The sequence below is a fragment of the Syngnathoides biaculeatus genome, chromosome 17 (assembly GCF_019802595.1).
Source record: "Syngnathoides biaculeatus isolate LvHL_M chromosome 17, ASM1980259v1, whole genome shotgun sequence".
Classification (NCBI taxonomy): Eukaryota; Metazoa; Chordata; class Actinopteri; order Syngnathiformes; family Syngnathidae; genus Syngnathoides; species Syngnathoides biaculeatus.
Genome location: NC_084656.1, coordinates 17,712,330 through 17,733,171, shown reverse-complemented (window position 1 = coordinate 17,733,171; position 20,842 = coordinate 17,712,330). Strand labels below are relative to the sequence as shown.

At 44.5% G+C, this 20,842-nt stretch overlaps 1 protein-coding gene across 1 annotated transcript in view; it reads left to right on the top strand.

The window, feature by feature from the left end:
* The first annotated feature begins 386 nt into the window (after positions 1 to 386).
* The window catches only part of LOC133491146 (proprotein convertase subtilisin/kexin type 5-like), a 34,159-nt gene continuing 13,703 nt past the window's right edge, over positions 387 to 20,842 (top strand). The window contains 22 exon segments of the mRNA XM_061802048.1: positions 387 to 536; positions 3,557 to 3,661; positions 3,883 to 4,029; positions 5,411 to 5,554; positions 5,867 to 5,943; positions 6,187 to 6,281; positions 6,348 to 6,529; positions 7,513 to 7,716; positions 7,917 to 7,996; positions 8,077 to 8,180; positions 9,699 to 9,819; positions 11,662 to 11,856; positions 13,015 to 13,151; positions 13,254 to 13,376; positions 14,437 to 14,539; positions 14,614 to 14,804; positions 16,005 to 16,089; positions 17,180 to 17,283; positions 18,508 to 18,640; positions 18,746 to 18,861; positions 19,789 to 19,891; positions 20,189 to 20,325. Of these exon segments, the coding sequence (XP_061658032.1) occupies positions 387 to 536; positions 3,557 to 3,661; positions 3,883 to 4,029; positions 5,411 to 5,554; positions 5,867 to 5,943; positions 6,187 to 6,281; positions 6,348 to 6,529; positions 7,513 to 7,716; positions 7,917 to 7,996; positions 8,077 to 8,180; positions 9,699 to 9,819; positions 11,662 to 11,856; positions 13,015 to 13,151; positions 13,254 to 13,376; positions 14,437 to 14,539; positions 14,614 to 14,804; positions 16,005 to 16,089; positions 17,180 to 17,283; positions 18,508 to 18,640; positions 18,746 to 18,861; positions 19,789 to 19,891; positions 20,189 to 20,325 (2,836 nt within the window).

The following is a 20,842-nucleotide window of genomic DNA, read 5'->3' as shown; positions in this document are numbered from 1 at the left end:
CCTTTGAGTTTGACACCTGCGCCGTAGTTGATCAAGGAGATTTAGTCAGATGGACATTTTTATTGTTGAGCGAATGTCTTATCCACCATTTTGGAGAGTAAAAACTACACAAAACATATCACGATAATGAGTATGATTACACGGTGAAAATAGCATCTTTTGAGCTGCTAACACACAGCTGAGCTTGTGTGTGTGTTTGTGTTGATACCTGTCGCCCATGTTGGGCCAGCCATCTGACACCTGGTTGATCCCAGTGACCATTCCAGTCCAGTCCGGTTCCCCGTAGAAAGCATGTCTGATACGATCTGGTAATGGAAGAAAAAGTTGTGTTTTACAACTTCAAACGATGATAAACACTAGCAGGGACGGTGCGTGAACGTGAGGAAATGAAGCTTTTTGTGGCACTGGGGATTGGAACCTTCCTTCAGTTTTACCAAGCCGCCATCTACACTAACGACTGGGCCCTAAGGATAAACGGAGGTGTTAAATCTGCGACCAGGGTCGCGGAGAAATATGGATTCACATACATGGGGCAGGTAAGTAGAAAATTTCAACCTCTGATCTGAAATACTGAAAAATTAGAAACAGGGCTCAGTATGCAAAGTATACATATACTGTACATACAGATGTAGCCCTTAAAGTGAAGAAAATAAATATTTGAACACCCTGCTATATTGCAAGTTCTCCGACTTGGAAATCATGGAGGGGTCTGAAGTTTTCATCGTAGGTGCATCTCCACTGTGAGAGAGAGAGAATCTAAAAAGAAAAATCCAGAAATCACAATGTATGATTTTTTTTAACGATTTGTGTGATACATCTGCCAATAGGTATTTGAACACTTGTCCATCAGCTAGAATTCTGAGCCTCAAAGACCTGTTAGTCCGCCTTTAAAAATCCACCTCCATTCCATGTATTCTCCTGAATCAGATGCGCCTGTGTGAGGTCATAAACTGCATAAAGACACCTGTCCACCCCATACAATCAGTAAGACTCAAACTTGAAACATGGCCAAGACCAAAGAGCTGTCCAAAGACACCGTGTTTGGAGGAAGACGAATGATGAGTTCCATGCCTAGAACACCATCCCTACTGTGAAGCACGGGGTGGTAGCACCACGCTTTGGGGGTGTTTTTCTGCACATGGGAAAGGACGACTGCACTGTATTAAGGAGAGGATTACCTAGCGTAGACAGTCTCCAGACCTAAACCCAATAGAAAATATTTGGAAGGAGCTGAAACCTTTCTGATCTAGAGAAGATCTGTGTGGAGGAGTGGGCCAAAATCCCTCCTGCAGTGTCTGCAAACCTGGTGAACAACTACAGGAACCGTTTGACCTCTGCAATTGCAAACAAAGGCTACTGTACCAAATATTAAGATTGGTTTTCTCAGGTGTTCAAATACTTATTTACAGCTGTATCACACAAATAAGTCATTAAAAAAAAAAAGCATATATTGTGATTTCTGGATTTTTCTTGTTAGATTATCTCTCTCACACTGGACATGCACCTCCGATGAAAAATTCAGACCCCACCATGATTTCTAAGTGGGAGAACTTGCAATATCGCAGGGTGTTCAAATACTTATTTTCATCACTGTTTATCAGTTCCTATGACGTTGTTCCCAATGAGGTGGTTTGCTGAGCATTGAAAACACAAACAGTGCCAAATCATATATAAAACAACATTTATTACACAAGAGGCAACCGTAAATTGTATCTTGGGACGGGGAGCAGTAAATGAAAATGTATTCTACGCAATTTGCTGTGCAACATCTGCCTGGGCCGGCTGATATTTATTATCCTTTTTGGGGGAGGCGAACCGGGCGGGGTGGGGGGTATCAAGTACTAAAACATTGATCAAATGTGACAGTCGAAGCTGCCGCGTTCAGCTGCAGTAAACCAGCGGATGATAAAATACATTGAAAAAAAAAAAATATCAGGAGGTAATGAAGTGTCGCCGTAAGCCGCGGTGGAATTCACTTAAAATATTAGTTTAATTACGTCGACGGCAACACTTGTGTCGTGTTTAATTTACGCCGTCTTTCACCTCTCGCGCCCATTTATTTTCCCTGCGCCGTATAATATTAATTATTACAGCAGTTAACCTCAAAGCGGCAGGCCCGCCACTCTTTTAATCATATAGAAAACCGCCACCATGCATGTGAGGTACAATACCCAAAAAGTAAAAAGTGTGCATTAATCAGTGACCACAAAAATGGATATAGTAATCACTATTTTAACACAAAAGCAAATGGGCGTTTGCCCGTTATTTTAAAACCTTTGGGAAAATATGCCTTTGTGCGGCCGATATGAAAGAGGTCAGGAATCGATATTAAATCTGCCATCTTTAATTAGAGTTTCTAATTTATTCTCGTCACCCGCCTCCTTATTACCCTTATCCTTTTAATATGTTTTCACTACACGACCTTGCTGAGCTGCTTGAAATAAAAGCTCCTTACTGGATGACGTCTCCAAGCTGCGGAGTCGCAGCTCAGGTTTCTCAGCGTGGAAAAACGACTCTCAAGTGTACAGTTACCAGACTGCTGGTAATTTATCAGCTGTTTAGCGCCGTATGAGTCACCTAGAGACTTAATTATGTATTTTCTGTAACAATTTCAAATGGTTCCCGGGCGTCTTATTAACTTTCTTTAGGCAAAATACCCCGAGGATCCGGAATTATTGTCTACGATGATTCACCCAAGTGTTCTAGTCTCACCCAAAATAACCGCATGCTCACCCCACATTTAGAGCGCTTTCGGGGACGGCACTAGGGTGTATTTCCTCACCTGCCTTCACAATCAATCACATATAATTTTAAGTGATTTAACATCCTACATCGATGTGCTTTCCGACGCTGTTGGTAAGTCTTTCAACAAGGTTTAAGAGTGTGTTTATGGGAATTTTCCGGCATTCCTCAAGGAGCCTATTTGTGAGGTCGTACAATGATGTTGGACGGGAAGCCCTTGCTCTCTATCCACTTGAAATTAATCCAAAGGTGTGCTATCACTTTAAGGACAGGACTGTGTGGAGGCCAGTTAAGTTCATCTATACCAAAATCTCTCCTCTGTGTGTTTATGGACCTTGCTTTGTGCACTGGTGCACAGACATGTTGGAACAGGAACGGGTAATGCTCAAACTGTTTTTCCCTATCCAAAATCTCCTGGTATGCTGATGCATCCAGATTTCCATTCACTGGAGGTCAGGGGCTAATATTTTGTCGATTTGGTCGGTGTGACGGTCTGAGCGCTCCCCCGTGCTGAAAAGTCTCCTTGTGATTAATGCGCATGCATTACTAACAGGGGAACTCTGGGTACGCAGCAGACGCTTACTGGGAAATCCCCCGGTGTCATCGTTCCCATTCTTCTACATAGAGGGAGCTAATATACGTTATAACCTAACCCTAACCACAAATTCAAAACAAATCTTTGATTTTTGTCGAAGTGAAGAATCAAAAAGTGATTCAGGCGCTGTGGCTTTCTTAGCCCCCATGCATGGGCATCACATAACGCCACTTTTCCATAATATGTTCCCCAAAAGACTTTCCATTTCTGTGTGCCCAGATCGGGGCGCTGAGAAATCATCACATCTTTCGCCACCACGGGATGGCCGCGCGGTCCACGGCACCCAACAACGCAGTAACAGTTCACGTCGCCATGGATACGGAGGTACAGTGACGGGATCCCGACCTTCCCTGGTACAGGATTGACTAGCGGCAGATATCTGCCCATAACACGAGTTCTTCCGAATATTTGCCAAAGTTTATTTGGCAAAGCCTAAATTACCATTTGTCTGCTTATTTTCGGCGTCATATTTTTGAAAAGAAGCACTGTCATTTTATTGACAATATCGACTACGGACCCTAAAAATGTAAATGTTTGTTTTTAAGGTGGAATGGCTCCAACAGCAGGCGATCGGGAAAAGAGTGAGAAGAACTTTCTACTCCTGCGAAAAGAACTCCCAAAGTGGAGATCCTCTTCACCGCCTCAACCAGACCTGCTTGCAACACTTAAACGAGTACAAGCGGAGGTACAATGTGAGTGAATCTTAGTGGCATCATTTATAGGTTTTTTTCCGATGTCAACTCGCTATGCATACTTTCAGCTCTAGGCACAAGCTCGCACGCTCACTCATTTTCCTTGCCGTCATCATTTGCACTCCTCCGAATCGTAATCCAATCACATTCAGACACTCACACTCATCCAATCACATTCGTACGTTAAGACACTCACTCATCCAATCATTCAGGTTGCACAGATGGTGGTTTTAGTTCACTGAAGTCGTCGCCAGGAGCATTCAACGTCGAGTATTCGCAACATCCAAAATCAGCAGGATTTATTGAATTACAATCGGCCTGGTCAGAGCCTTCTGTTTAAGCTGCTACGACCTTGGACCAAGAGAAAGCCTATGACAGAGTAGGAAGAGAGGAACTGTGGTACTGCATGTGCAAGTCTGGTGTGGCGGAGAAATTTGTTAGAATAGTACAGGACACGTATGAGGGCAGCAGGACAGCGGTGAGATGTGGCATTGGTGTGTCAGAAGAATTGAAGGTGGAGATGGGACTGCATCGGGGCTCCACGCTGAGCCCCTTCCTGTTTGCGGTCGTAATGGATACGCTGACAGACGAGGTTAGACTGGAATCCCCTTGGACCATGATGTTCGCAGATGGTATTGATGGATGTTGTGAGGGAGGACATGAGGAAAGTGGGTGTTAAGAGAGGAGGATGCACACGATGGGCTCAGATGGAAAAACATGACACGCTGTGGCGACCCCTAACGGGACAAGCTGAAAGAAAAAGAAGCTATAATTCCAACACCAATGCATGTTAGGCAACTGCAGGGTAGCTGCTCGCTACAGAATAAGGGTAGGTGGGGAGGTGGGTAGCTAGGTAGGTAGGTAGCTAGGTAGGTAGGCATTCCTTGTTATAAGAGTTTTCTAGGCTCTGACTGTCTGTTAGACTATGAAGGTGTCTATGATATGTAACTGGATGGCTGAGTCGGAGAACACGACAAAAAAAGATTTTGCAGTGTGTCTGGGGATAAAGTCATGAGCGAGACACGCGCTGTTGCCTACATTCAATTTTTCATTTTCACAATAAAGGGGCTATTTAGCGACCGCCGCTTGTCATTGTTTTGTCGAAGCAGACGCTATAGTAGATTCTGTCCCTTTTTTTTTTTTAATCTCCAGAGGGGAATGTAAACTTAAAGAACTGTTTTATAAAGTAACAGCCTTTATTTTGTACGCTTTGATGGCAAGTAACCTCACACTCTCGAAAATGGTCAATGCAAGAGCTCCAAAAATTCAGATTATAATATTCAAAACGGATATAATGGCTGTATTTATGATGTTTCAATAAATCTACACTTGTTCCTCGCCCGCAGCGACTAATTTGGATGTGCTGCTATTCGCTCCGCAGCTCTGCAGCGATGACTCCGAAGGCTGCCGGCCCCCCATGAACATCGCTGGGGCCTGGGGGAGGGGCTACACCGGCAGGGGCGTGGTTGTGTCCGTCTTAGATGATGGCCTCGATGGAGAGCATCCAGACTTGAAACCAAATTACGTAAGTACCCCCTAGATGGGATGGGATGGGATGCGATGCTCTCGGGAGGCAAAGGGGGGTACATTAATCATGATCAATTTAGCGCAGCTCTTAGTATAAAAGTGCATAACCGAGACAGATATGGCAGCCATGCTATAGCTTTTGGGCCAAAATGCTTGGAGAGGACTATTGGAATGGACATTAGACGTCTGATCCACTTAGGCGCTGGGCGGACTGGTGAATAATGCTCTTTGGGATTGGTTTGATGAAACGGAGACGGATAGCTGCTGGCATCTTGTTATGCGCCGCTCCTCATAATCCAATCTCGCCCAGGACGCTCTCGCCAGTTTTGATGTGAACGGACAAGAACGACATCCGTCGGCGAGTTATTCCGTGACGGCTGCCAACTCGTGAGAACTTCTTCCTATTTGGCTTTCCTCCGCCACCCTGACCCTTACACTTAATTCATGCTCCAATTTATTTCCCCATTCTTCCGTAATTGCATGCATAACTGAATGTGCAAATCCTCATCTCCGTTTCAACTTCTGTCTTCTCACTGGTTTGATGTAACGGAAATAGCCCCCACACCACCCACTCTCATACAATATGCATCCCCGGCTCACGTTCTGATGTTCTCCTCCTTCTCCCTGCAGTCACGGGACTCGTTGTGCAGGAATGGTGGCGGCAGCCATGTCTGCAAACCAGTCCACGTGCACCGCTGGAGTGGCTTTCCGCACAAGGATCGGAGGTGAGTTCACCAAAAGATTTTAGAAGTGTTCCTAATCTGACCCTCATGCGGCTGTTACACCGGTAGGCGTCCGGATGCTGGATGTCCCGGACGGAGAAGTGACAGACGTGGCAGAGGCGCAGGCGCTGAGCTTCAAACCACAATATGTTGACATCTACTTGGCCAGCTGGGGGCCGGTTGACGACGGCGCCACTGTGGACGGACCCGGACCCCTGACTCGTCTCGCTTTAAAGAATGGCATTCAAACTGTGAGAATAAACTGCATTTCCTCGCATTCAAACTGATTTGTTCACTCAGCTCCAAACACTTCTACACACAGTCGCCTAATTTGCAAGTTTATTTGTTGTTTTTGTGTTAAAAGACATGTTACTGTGGATCACAAAATTATTAGAAGTAGTACATTGTAGATGGTGGAACAACAGGTTAGAGCAGGGGTGCCCAGACTTTTTCAGCAAAGTTAATGTTATATTGCCTCCAAAATTTAAAATACAGAATTAGCACTGTATTGTCTGTGCCTTCATCCTGGATCAGGCTGTGCCAAGGTGGAATTTTAAAATTGCAGAAAGAAAATCCCGTCCAGTTTAAACACTTTTTCTTCAGTTATTCACATACTCCGACAGTTATTGCATCTTAAAACATCATTTTTTAAAACTTTCTCCATTAATATCGAAAGTAAACATGAGCAGCATGTCTAGCTCGTCTTTGCTCTACGTTGCCCAGACTGTGTTGCTGGACGCTGTCATTATCAAACACATTGATGGGCTGCGTAAGTACTGTAACATTTGTAATTACGAGTGTACGTCTTTAAGAGCAGGGGGTGTAAGGTAAACTAGGAAAAAGAGTGCGGCGGAGGAGCGGTCATTGCAAGAGAAAGTTCCGTGCGCTTTCAATTTGCATTGAATTTTTTAAATATTTTGCACGCAACGCAGAATATCTGTGAAGAGACTGCATCTGCGGTGCAAAATTCAGTTCAGGTTGTAGCCTGCTTACTGCCCGAAGATAGATAGGATAGGCTACAGCACTCCCGCAACCCTTGTGAGGATAACCGCCTCGGAAAATGGATGGAAGGATGTTTACCTGCATTTAACTGTCCACCCACGGTGCGACCTGGAAATTTAAGGCGGCCCCTTTTTGAGGATGGCTTGTAAAAAAAAGTTCCAAGGACATTTTCTCCCTCGTTGACTCGGATGGCGAACAATGAATGGCCTCGGTCTGCCGCTCTAATCAACAGGGCCGACACGGGCGCGGCTCCGTTTACGTCTGGGCGGCGGGAAGCGGGGGTCACAGAGGCGACCACTGCTCATGTGACGGCTACAGCAACAGCATCTACACCATCTCCATCAGCAGCGGCGGCGGCCGGGTCCTCCAGAACCAGCCCGAAAACCAGGAGCGATGCGCGTCCACGCTCGCCGCAGCCTCCGCCGCAGATGAGATTGTGAGTAGAAGCTGTAAAGAAGACTGAAAATAGGTTTACTGTATGGAAATTTGGTGAATGCTAAAAAATGTATAGGAAGTTAGAGTCAGCTCTATCTAAAAAAAAAAAAATATATATTTCACCATCAAAAGAGTGTCTATGCTATTACTCCAACAAAGAGAAAAGACAATTAATTACAGCCCGTGTTGGCGCATCACCAGAGCTGCGGTCCGGCGAAATGGGACCCGGCCCTCTCCGCTTCGGCGGCGGCGGGCATCATCGCGCTCAGCCTGGAGGCCAAGTATGCTCACGACTGTCCGACTAACTAACTTAGTAAGGAAATTAATTGGTATGGTGACTTTCTGTTCCACCTTTTCTCAGTCCTCTGCTCACGTGGAGAGACCTCCAGCACATCATCGTTCAGACGTCAGATACTCGCCAGCTTGCGGCGTCAGACTGGCAAATGAATGGCGCCGGACACAAAGGTAACGCCCCACCGGAAAGTTTGAAAAAGAGAATGAACCCGTGACAGTTTCAACAATTGACATGAAATTCGTTGGACATTTACATTTCTATCTAATTGCAAAGGAACAGCAACTCCAGAAATTCCAAGATTCCTACTAGGGAATGCTGATTTTGGAATACTAACCCTGCCTTACAACCCTACTTTGAAGCTCTGACCCCATCTTGAAACCCTAACTTTAAAGCCGCAATCAGATTTAAAATTCTAAATCTTCAACAAAAATCATTTTGCTGTCCTTAAAAAAATGCAATCCCTCCTTTGAAACCCTAACACAGTCTTCAAACCCTACCTTCAGACCCAATCCTGGTCTTGAAACAGGAATTTGAAGTCCTAACTCTAACTTGAAACCCTAAAACCAGGTTTGTAACCTAATTTGAAATCCAAACCCAGTCTTGAAACTCTACTTTGCAACGCTAACTCCATCTTAAAAACAAAAAGCAAAACCCTCACCCAACCTTGAAAACCTTACTTTATCTCAAACCCTAATTTAAAACCCCATCTTCATCTCAAAACCCGACATTGAAACTCTAACAATCTGTTGAAACCTTAACGCTGTCTTCAAATTCTATATGAAAACCCTAAACCAGGCTTGTAACCCTACTACCGCACCCCTGTGTTAATAGCCTAATTTGAAACCCTAATCCTATTTTAAAACCTTAATTTGAAACCTTAAACCTAACTTTAAATACTCATTTGAAACCCAAACTTCCTTTTCAAGCATATGACTGCCTAGGTAACAAATTAGCTTGTAAACAAACTAAATAATTAAACTAGCTGACTTGCTTGATAACCAATATGAAAACTGAGTAGCAGGCTACCCAAGTAATGGAACAAGTAACCAAAGTATTGTGTTTTTTCTTTCTCTCTGACAACTAAATATGCTTCTTGCAATGGAGCCCCAATATTCCTAGATATGACACCAAAAATGTCTTCATAAGAAAAAAAAGAACGTTATTTTTAACCTTAACGTGATACGTTTTCTGTCACTGTGATGACGCGTTGGACTTCGACAAGCCCCCCCCCCCTCGTAATTATCTACAGCTCTAATTGAATGAACCCTGTGCTCGCGTTCGGAACACATTTAATTACTTAACTTTAATTACATTTTTAATAATATACCATCAGTGGAGTTACAGACTCGCAATGTCCGAGGCTTTCAATGACTTTGGTTAGCCAATAAGCGTCCCAATGACTATTCTAGATATCTTACACACACACACATATACAGTGTACTGTATATATAAAGAATAAATTCCTTTCCCACTTCAAATATAATATTAATTAGCAAGACTGGGAAGTAATGTTTTGGAAAACGTTTTGGGTTGTTTTTCCAGGGAAATAAGTGAAACATACACACTGATGAGACTGCGCGCAAGGCAGCGATAAACGCCTACAAACTCCCAGGAGGGGGTGCGGCGTGAAACTAGAGCACCTTTTTTATCCGGCGTCTAATTAGTGTGCGTGCGTGCGTGCGTGTCAGTGAGCCACCTGTATGGCTTCGGCTTGCTGGATGCCGAGGGGATGGTACTGCGGGCCAAGCGATGGCGGCGGGTCCCCCCGCAGAGTGCGTGCACGGTTGAGGCGCCCACTCCGTTAAAGAGGTACGATGACATCATACACCACCAGTGCCTTACAACCTTTCATGAGTCAAAAGACATTGCATGAGAACAATCGCCCAGCGCGCTAACAAACAAAAATGTCACTGAACAAACAGAATGAAACACAGCATATATATATAAATATATATCGTGGAGTTTGCATGTTCTCCCCGTGCCTGCGTGGGTTTTCTCCGGGAACTCCGGTTTCCTCTCACATCCCAAAAATAACAACATTACAGCTATATAAATAGCAATATTAATCGGTCACTCTAAATTGCGACGAGGTGTGAGTGTGAGTGTGGTTGTTTGTCTGGCAACCAGTTCAGGGTGTACCCTGCCTCCTGCCCGTTGACAGCTGGGATAGGCTCCAGCACCCCCGTGACCCTTGTGAGGATAAGTGGCTAAAAAAATGGATGGATGGATGGTTTGCTGCCTTCTTGTGGCATCTACATGCAATTGACCCCTCCGTACAGGGCACTTAACCACGCCTCCTGAAGTGACGTCACGCCACGTGGGCTCACGTAAGACAAACAGTAAAAATGGCAAATACAATACAATATATTCTGAACTGAGACAGACTCCACGCTTCTGATTTCATTCAAATCAACGATATATTATAGATTCTAAATACAATACATTCTTAACTGAGAGAGACGCCATGCTTTTGATTTCATTCAATCACTCACACGTAGCAATGTTATGCTAGCGGAGAACATCTCATTCATTTATACGATACGTGTATTAAAAATCAAATTTAGGGCATATCTGCGTGCATATCTGGTTAAGCTTCGGCCGCGAGCCGGCAAGAAAGCGACACGTTTGTGCAGTCCGATCATCGCTAAATATCGCTCAACAAAGAAAAAGTGTGTCAATCGTTCACACGCAGCAGTGTTATGCTAGCGAAGAACTTCGAATTCATTTATACGAGACATCTATTGAAAATCAAATACAGGGCATACCTTCGTGCAAACATATGTGTTCCGGTTGATATTAGATGGATTTAGTTGATGATGCGGTCTTCCACAAAGTTTGATCCATCGAAGGCATTTTGCGTACTGGGTCTTCGGTTTTGGAAAGGGTACGAATCGAACTCCACCAACTAGCCTTTCAGGATACCTGTCGTCACTATTACAAAGTTCGTGACTACACCGCTTCACCATATTTTTTGTTAAATAACCCAAATACGCGATAAAACGCTAACTAAACCTATACTGGACCATTCAATGTTGTCAGAGAAAATGGCGGGAGCAAAAACGGGCTTTGGTCTATGCAGATCTCTGGCCTCTGATTGGTCAGTGACGCGGATTGCGCAGTATCCACGGAGGGGTCAATTACAAACCTCCTTGCGTGTGCATGAATCATCGGATTTTAACACTTGTTGGAAGGGCTCGATTTTTTTTGCTGTACATACTGAAGTATTGATTTGCTCTCTCTTTACTCACAAATTTCCTTACTTTGAACTCCGGACCTGTTAAGTAATGTGCTAACTAACTCGTGACTCAAGCTAATGGAGCAACAAATTCGGTGACTACCTAGGTATTATGCTAGTCATCTAACTACATAATCGAATCCGCGAACTAAGCTAGCTAGTTAACGCTGAATTTTGCAAACTAAACTACCTAATAATTTGGTAAAAAACAAGCTAAGTAGCTAGCGAATTCAAATCGGAAGCTAATTAGCTAACTAAATGATCTCTTTCCGATTACAACTTAGATTACAACTGTAGGTCTGTTTATTACGATGGCTGAAATTTTATTGCAGAATTACATATCATGAGATTGTGTCTGCTGAGTGTCTGACCCTGAGCCGTTTCCTACCGTCGGTCCCACCGCAACCTGGCGGCAGAATTCTGGCCGCGGGAAGGCCGCTGACATCCGTGCTGGAGACGTCCGGCTGCTCGGCTTCATCCCGACGGCGGCGGCACGTGGCCTTCGTGGAGCACGTGGTGGTGCGTGTCACAGTGGCTTGCTGTCGCCGTGGCGACCTTTCCATTGCGCTCACGTCGCCCTCAGGCACCGTGTCACAGCTTCTCGATAAAAGGTACCATCTCTTGCTCTCTCCTCATGCTGTGTGACCCATTACCGTCATCCTGCAGGCATTAAACCCCGCTGTGCTAAATCCTTCAATTTGGTGGGGAAGATTTATCTGTCTCTAAAAGATATTTTGGTCTTCCCAATATTTTAGTTCTGCTGTACGTACATTCAGTATGCAGTACAAACTGTAAAGTCAAATTTTTGTTTCTGAAGTCATCTATTAACTAACTGACAAAATAACTATCGTGTCAGTTAACAACTAACTCAGCTCCCAGTTGGTCTATCTCAACTGTACCGAAATAAAGTAGCTTTACTCATTAAATCGTATAGCAAACTGAGCAAATGAGCAGCAAACTAACAGACAACTGACTAATAATTAAACAAGTTATAATTAATTAGTTAGCTGTAATCTAAACTAACCAGCTTCTGAAGTAAAAATGCGATAAGCAACTGGTAAGCCAGTCAAACTAGCTAGTTAACTTAATTAAATGAACTTATAATTAAGTCACTTCTTAGTAAACTAACCAACTAATTAGAAAACAAACTAGGGAGTTCAACTTTTGGGAAAGCTAGCTATAGCATAACTAAGTTAGCCAACTAAACACCCAGAAGCCAACTCATTGAACTAACTCATCACACATGAAGTAACTGGATACTTGGCTAAATAATTTGTTCGCGAACTAACAAACGAGGAAACTTTCTAACTAACTCAATAAAACTAACCACTAAGCTAGTTTGTGCATTGCTAATCAATTAAAGTGGTAAATAACTGACTAAACTTGGGAACTGCCTAATAAAACTAGTTAACAAAATTAATAAGCTTGACAACTAACAAATTGATAAATCAAATTAAACAATTACAACTGGCTAAATATCACCTACCTAAGTAGCTATCTGGTCAAACTAGCTAGGTAACAATTTCAGACACTGATCTATTTACTAGGTGGTGGTTAACGAAGTAACAAGCAAACTAACCAACTCATGAAACTCGCTAACTTTCTAGCTATCTCAGTAATAAACTAACTAGCTGGAGCATCTAAGAGCATCCGCTTATTAGGGAGTTTGGAGTTAGCACTTATTAGACCTCCTGTGAGACTGCGTGGGCCAGGATGTGTGTGTATGATGCAGAACAGCAGTTGTGCGCTGATGCTGATTTTTCATTTAGGCCTCACGACAACTCCACTGAGGGTTTTCACCGGTGGGAATTCATGACAACTCACTGCTGGGGGGAACGGGCGGATGGGGAATGGACCTTGAACATCTGTGACTCTCCCTCTCAAGGGAGGGAAAACTCTCACGCGGGTGAACTTGTTTCTTCGTAAAACACGAGGTGGGGTTGGCGGACTTCAACGGGGGCGCACTTCTCATCACTTTCTGTTCTCTGTTCTCGTGTTTGTTGCGCAGGGAGACTTGACGAGTGGTCTCTGGTGATTTACGGCACCGCACGGCCGCCGTATCCCGCTCAGCGCAGGCCGGTGCGGTCGGCTGACGTACCGAAGGACGCCGACTTCGCTGAAGAATACACTGGTGTGTTTGGTCCACTAATGGTCTAAATATAGGACTTTGTAACTACTGTCCAGAAGTTAGGTTTACCACCACATTCTATATGGTGGCCAAAACCTGCTAGTGGGAAAGAATAACAGCTGTGATTACGCTCAATATGCTCTGAATCCTCAATGTGAAGCACCCCGTAAACAAATGTGTGTACCCCTAGATAGACGGAGAAGAACGGGTTCCGATCACATCTGCTTTCGAGAAACTTGCCATGAAGAGCACAAATTCTACTTACGCATTTGAGCGGTCTAGCTTTAAGCCTGTAAGAATGATACCTGAAACATACTCGCATAGTTTTTTGGACATTTATTTCAGTTTTTCTTACATCAACCACTGTTTTGTCCATTATTGTACTATCTTTTCAAATAAATGCATAGCCGACATACTTTACAACTTAATCGCAGCCAGTGAATCCAATAATGATCTTCAGTAACACCCAGTCGTAGTCCAGTTTTTTAAGTTTTGGCCCGGTCCCGGGCACTAAAATTTGCAACTTAAACGTTGTGTATTTTGACTATTTAGACATCCAGAGAGTGAGTCTCACTCGTTGACTTGTTGTAAAAGTGTCAACTGGACTTCAAATCACAACAAGGTATTAGTAGGTCATCCGGGTGTCCAAAAAAGACCTCTCTCACAGGTACTTCTGTTTGACCCAATTCTGTATCCGCTTTGTCCATATTTGGTTAAGACCGCCCATTTCCCCACTGATTGGTTGCCTCTGTGGAAAAGACCCACTTGCGAGAGCACAAGCTGGCTCACGACTGGAATGGGAAGACGGATTCTACACTAGTGACATAGATAAGATTGAAACATTCGAATGATATGATTTTAGGACTCTCGGTGGAAAAATATTTCCACATTAAGTCTGAGTCAAGTCAAGTCAAGTCAAGTCATGTGATTTGAGTCCCTCAGCACTTCTAATTTCACTGAGAAGAGAATATTTATTATTTTTATTTTATCGCCTTAGCTGAAGTCATCGTCTCTTCTTGAGAAGTTCATTGAAAATGGCCCATGCACATCTGGTGCTTTACAGGACCCTGCGACCCAGAGTGCAGCGATGACGGCTGCGACGGTCCCGGCCCTCGCCAGTGCGTCACATGCGCCCGCTATTTCCTTAAATTGAAAAACAACACAAGGTTAGCGTGACCGGTTCTACCTGCAGCCCGCGTACTTCCTTAAAGACTCGCACGTCACGTTCCGGTCTCAACAGAACGTGCGTGTCCGGGTGTCCGCGGGGATTCTGGGGTGATCGGCGGCGTTGCAAGCGGTGCTACGCCACCTGCGAGAGTTGCACAGGAAGTCGCAGTGACCAGTGCACTTCCTGTCTAGCCGGATATCACTTGACCGAGGGGGCCGACACCTGCACCGCCGTCTGTGAGGAGGGCTTCTTCCTGGACCACGGTTGGGATTCTGGCCTCGATGTTTGTTTGTTTTTTTTAACAAGAATGACAAATTGCAATTCTCTCACGAATGGCATGTGACAAACTGCTTTTGACTGCTAACCCAATGGCTTGGAGTCTAGTTCGAATGAATTAATTTATTTAAAAAATATTTTATCTGATATTGACATCAAGTCACTGATGATGTAGTGGCACACACGCCTGACTTTGGTGCGGGCAGCGTGGGATCGATTCCCGTTAAGTGATGGTGTCGATGTCTGCCCTGCGACTGACTGGCGACCAGTTCAGGGTGTAGTCCGCCTTTCGCCCGAAGCTAGCTGGGATAGGCTCCAGCTTTCCCGTGACCCTTGTGAGGATGAGGGGCTTGGATAATGGATGGTTGGATATTTACATCAGGCAGGGCAACAGTTAAACTTACATAAAATATGAAAAAAATATTCTACTACACTTCTTTAATAAATAAATGTAATTCAGAAAATTAGTTAAAAATATATATAATATTAAAATATTATATGAAAAATAAATATAAAAAATAGTATATTAAATACATGATTAGTTTAATAATGTGTAATATTATCAGAATGAATATTTTATGTATGCATCTTAAGTTTGAAATATAAATGATTTATTTGCAATAAATAAATCATTTGGTTAGTTGTAGTTTGTAGTATTTGGGTTCTGTCGCCACTGTAGGAACACTGAAATATTTAATCTGCATCCCTGATCAGAGTTGCACAAGAAAAACTATTATTTTAGGTGTAAACACAACTTCGGGGGGTGTTTAAATAGTCTTTTCCATTTAAAAAAAAAAACATGTGCTTTTGCTGTTTTTATAACATAGCAATCAGACTGTTAAAACTGTAAGGTTTGTTTGTTCATTTCTTAGAATGAAGACAAAAGAGTTGACCTCGCAATTTGTGGTTCACTTTTGCAAAAATGCGCCCGAGACAAGAAACTATTCACACTCAGAAATGATTTAGTGTCTTCATGGAGCCTTCAATGCATGTTTTTGTGGGAAGAATGCCCAGGCAGGCATGGGGAGAAGATGCAAACAGGATTCAAACCCCCAACCTCAGAACTGTCACCTGGATGTGCGTACCACAAAGAAAGCGAGAGGAGGAGAAAAAGAGCGCGAGGGCGAGCGAGTAAGACGTCTCGATAACGGCGGTGTTATTGTTTGATTTTTTTCCCCCCCCTGCAGATGCGAATATGTGTCGGAAATGCGGCGAGAGGTGCTCGAGGTGCACGTCCGCCGGCGTCTGCACGGAATGCAAAGCAGACTCGAGGTGAGCCGAGCATCTGATGAGGCCCCCGACAAGCGCCTAGTAAACAACGCGCGCTCGTCTGTGTGCCCTCTGCGGCGTCGTAACAATGGGAAAGAGCCGAGATACTTTTAAGTCTGCATCTGCAGATAGGGCTTATCTTTACTATTTCCATTTTGCCCCGGCACACACACACACGGAAGAACCAAAGAAAACATACACAATTGCGTTATTAATCTGAGTGTCTCGGAAAGACAATGTACGTAAAAGTGATAAAACTACAGTAGCAGGAATACATTTTTCGTCAGTTACGCACCCTTTCCAACAGTGGAATGTTGCCAATCCCTAACTTGTGTAATTGTAGCCCTTTGTATGCCTAACTCAGGATGTTATCAATTGCAAATATCTCACCCTTCATAAATAGCAGTACTTCATTTTTATTAAATTACCGTAATTTCCGGCCTACAAGCCTCGACTTTTTTCACATGCCTTCAACCCGGCGGTTTATGCGGTGATGTGGCTAATATGTGAGTTTTTTTTCTAACGGCCGCAAGGGGGCACTCAAGCGAAAAAAGGTACGAATGAGACCGGTGGAATATATGTGCCAAGGAAGTGACTTTTACCGGCCCTGTTAGCGCTGTGCTAGCGTGATGCTGCTGTGTTACTGGCGTGTCTCAGTGATATTTACCAGCAAGTTTTATTTTAACCGGCCCTGTTAGCGCTAGCGTTAATTTATTATATAATAACGTGATTTGATTCCTTAACTTTTATTTGAATAGCACGAACATGCGGAAGCTTCTGTGGGAAGCCGTGCCAGTGTGGTGGTAATACAAAACAGTTCTGGGACTGTTTCAAATCTCCCCCTCAAATGCAGTCCCGAGCGCTCCATAAAAATTGCACATCCTCTGTCAAATCCTCATTAGAAGTTTGTCGCCGAGCTCTTTAATGTGTGCTTAGCTCAGCTGACCTCGCCCTCGTCGCGTTTGCCGAGAGGCGTTCACGGGTGGCTCTTGACGAGTAAGTCACCCTGACGCATTTGCGTGATTGGCTGTGGGAGTCACGCCGCCGCAAACTGTCTCTGGTCTCTGTTTCTCTCTTTCTGCCCTGGATCCAGCCCGCGTGGGAGCCGGTGCCTGCCAAGCTGCGCGCCGGGAATGTACCACGACGAGGCCGAGGGCGTTTGCAAAGCGTGCCACCGGGCGTGCGCCGCCTGTGCAGGTGAGACATTAAAGCGGGGGTTTTCCGACTTTACGTAACAGGTGTTGTGTTCCTGCAGGAGTCACAAACTGTTCTCTGGATTGTTTCCTGCTAACATAATGACAAGCGACAGTTTGGCAGATTGCCAATTATTGGATTGCTTCGAGCTGTTTGGGGCCACTCCCAGTTGAAGTTTACTTTGAAAATAAACATCAAACAAAGATTTACACATTTTGTGTTTAGCAAAGCTAAAACGAAGACGTTGCAAACGGCTATTGAGGGTCTCATGAAAGCTGTTTTGGTCTTGTGTTTAGGCCCAGTTATTTTGATTATTTGAACAAAACTAGCGGCAACACAAGCAGAGCATACAACAATGCTCACAGACCATATATTCTTTATCCTCTGCGAAAAACGGGTAACACGCATCATAGTTAATGTAATCTTTTAGCTATGTAAATTACCCCTGTATGTATGATACTGACCCCTTGTGGTCAAAGCTCAGGCAATATTTGCAGCACAATGGCATTGTATTATACACTGTTTCATTCCATCCAACCATTTTCTTTCCCGCTTATCCTCACGAAGGTAGCGAGGACTGCTGGAGCCTATCCCATCTGCCAACGAGCAGTAGGCGGGGTACGCCCTCAACTGGTTGCCAGCCAATCGCAGGGCACATGGAGACAAACAACCGGACTCGCAATCACACCTAGGGGCAATTTAGAGTGTCCAATTAATGTCGCATGTTTTTGGGAGGTGGGAAGAAACCGGAGTGGCCGGAGAAAATCCACGCAGGCACGGGGAGAACTTCCAAACTCCACACATTGGGGTCTGAGATTGAACCCAGGACCTCAGAACTGTTGAGGCCAACACTTTACCAACTGATCCACCGTGCCGCCCTGTTTAATTCTTTATTTTTAATTCAATTGTAGAGCACATGTATTATTGATTTCATCTTTGTATGTATTTTGGGACACTGGAATGGATTGAAGAGGATTCAATTCATCTCAGTGGGGAAAAATGAATTGCTGTACAAATGTTACATACATAGTCATGGAACAAATTCAACTCCCAAATCAACACAGCACTGCACACTATTTTACTGTTAGATGATACAACAACTTAGCGCCAATTATTTTACAGCCCCTCAGGTTGCGGTTGGTCGAATTCCAGTTTGTGGAGCACAATGTTAGAGATGTTCAGCGTTGAAAGACGGATTTAGCAATTTTTTTTTTTTTTTTTGATCAGGCGCCGGCGTGGAGGCGTGCACGGAGTGCGCGGACGGCTACCTGACGGAGCAATGGAGGTGCGTTCCGTCGTGCAGGAGCGGCTTCTTCGCCACAGACCCTGAGATGGCCCACGGTCGCTGGGCGTGTCGGAGGTGAGCGCACTGGTGCTTGTTCGGGTGTGGGCGCCTTGTTTATCTGCTGATGGCAGGCCTCCTTCCGTCTGAGCGTGTGCGTTGCTCCCGCTGCTGTTTCCACAGGTGCGACGCAAGCTGTCTCACCTGTGTCGGGCCGGGCCGGGCCAACTGCAGCAGCTGTTCCAGCGGCCACAGCCTGCAGGAGGGCGAATGTGTTCTCCGCACGGCATGCACAGATGGTCAGCGTCTGCCCGGCTTTTAGTGGCTCACGTCCTCTCGTCTAAATTAACACAACGGGAAGCAATGCGGGCACATTTTGCATTCGCTCCTGAAACGCTCGCTCGCTGCTTTGACAACAAGTTTGTTGATAGTTTTGTTCACTGAGCTGGCTGCCAAAGTTAAAGAACTAAAAATACTAATAATATATTGTGACATCCATTAATTGGTCCGTTATGACTATACTTAGTTATTTTGTGCCAAAACAAAATAAATAGCCCGCGAAATGGAAACGAGTGTTAATTAAAATGTTATTGCATGGGTAATGCGAATAAATTGCTTTTGGTCTTTAGCTGCATGTGGGAATGTCAAAGCTAAATAAATAATTCATCCATCCATCCACTTTCTTTTGTCGCTTATCCTCACAAGGGTCACCAGAGTGTTGGAGCCTATCCCAGCTGTCAAAGGGCAGGAGGCGGGGTACACCCTGAAGTGGTTGCCGGCCAATCGCAGGCCACAAAGAGGCAAACAGCCCCAGTCCGATTAATGTTGCATGTTTTTGGGATGGGGGAGGAAACCGGAGTGCCCGGAGAAAACCCACACACGCACGGGGAGAACATGCAAACTCCACACAGGCAGGGCCGGGATTGAACCCGGGTCCGCAGAACTGGGAGGCCAACGCTTTCCAGCTGAAAATAAATAAAGCTGAAGCCAATTAAATACGTAATTGTAATATTGTTTAATTACGTAAACTGTGAAAATGTAGAAATTCATTTAAATGTATTTTTAATTAATTACATTATCCATTAAAAATATAAATCAAATATTGAATTAAATTAGATTTTATTTGGATTTTCAAATATTTAAGTGTCCATTTAGAATTAAAATTGCACATTATTTTAATTCTATTTTACCACAAACATTCCTATATTTTACATCTTCCACGACAGGGGAATACCAGGACGGCGACGGGATGTGCCACCCGTGTCACCCGACGTGCTCGAAGTGCACAGGACCGCAGCATCTAGACTGCGTCAGCTGTGGCGCTTCACAGTAAGTCGGACTCAGTCAAGATAATGCTGACTCACGTTTGCTTTGACCTAATACCGTACCAATGTGATCAATACGCTAAAGCGCTGAAACTGATGACAGTGCAAAGAAACCCCATTGTAAGTTTCCTTGCAAATTCCGTTCTTAAAGGTGACAGCATTTTGCAAATTTCATGGGAAATTGCACAAAAAGTTCCACTCAATTTTGCTACTGACTGGTATGATTCAGATTAAAATCATGAGGAGGCGTTGAAAACGTTGGGGTTTTGGGGCCTTCGGTGGGGGGGTGTTGTTATTGCAGCGCTCTGGACGAAGGTCGCTGCCTGGCGGAGTGCCCCCGGGGCAAGTACCAGTCGGGCGGGCAGTGCCACCTGTGTGACCACACCTGTGCGACCTGTGTGGAGGCGGGGCCTTCCAACTGTACAAACTGCGACAGCGGTGAGGACCGACCTTGCTTGTCCTCTCACCTTTTGTTAGCGCTGTCAAGACTCATTAGTGGGCTTTTTAGTTACTCACGACAGGCATAACCGGCCATTAGCTGATGAATTGCTTGAATGAAATGTTCATTCGCTCGGCTCTCCAAAAAATGAAAAAGCTCCCCTGCATATTCGCAGCTCACCATCCACAAATTCCCTTTTCTGTAGCAACATTTTCTTTAGTTATTTGATGTAAAAAGTGACCTATTCACCATTTTTGCCAACAAGATGCCATCTCAATAGGAAGATAGTGTCATACACCAGCGGCAGGGGGCCGGACCCAAATGCAGGACTCCCAGGCAAAGGCATAATGTTCAGAAGTGGTTTTATTCCCAAAACAGGTCAATACCAAAAGGCAGTCCAAAACAAGTGGAAGCACAAAAACACGAGGCTAATGGCAAGGTCTAGAAACATAAACGTCAGAGGGGGCACCGCCCAAAGCAGGAAGTGCAGCCCACGTTGTTTGTCAGTGGAAGTTT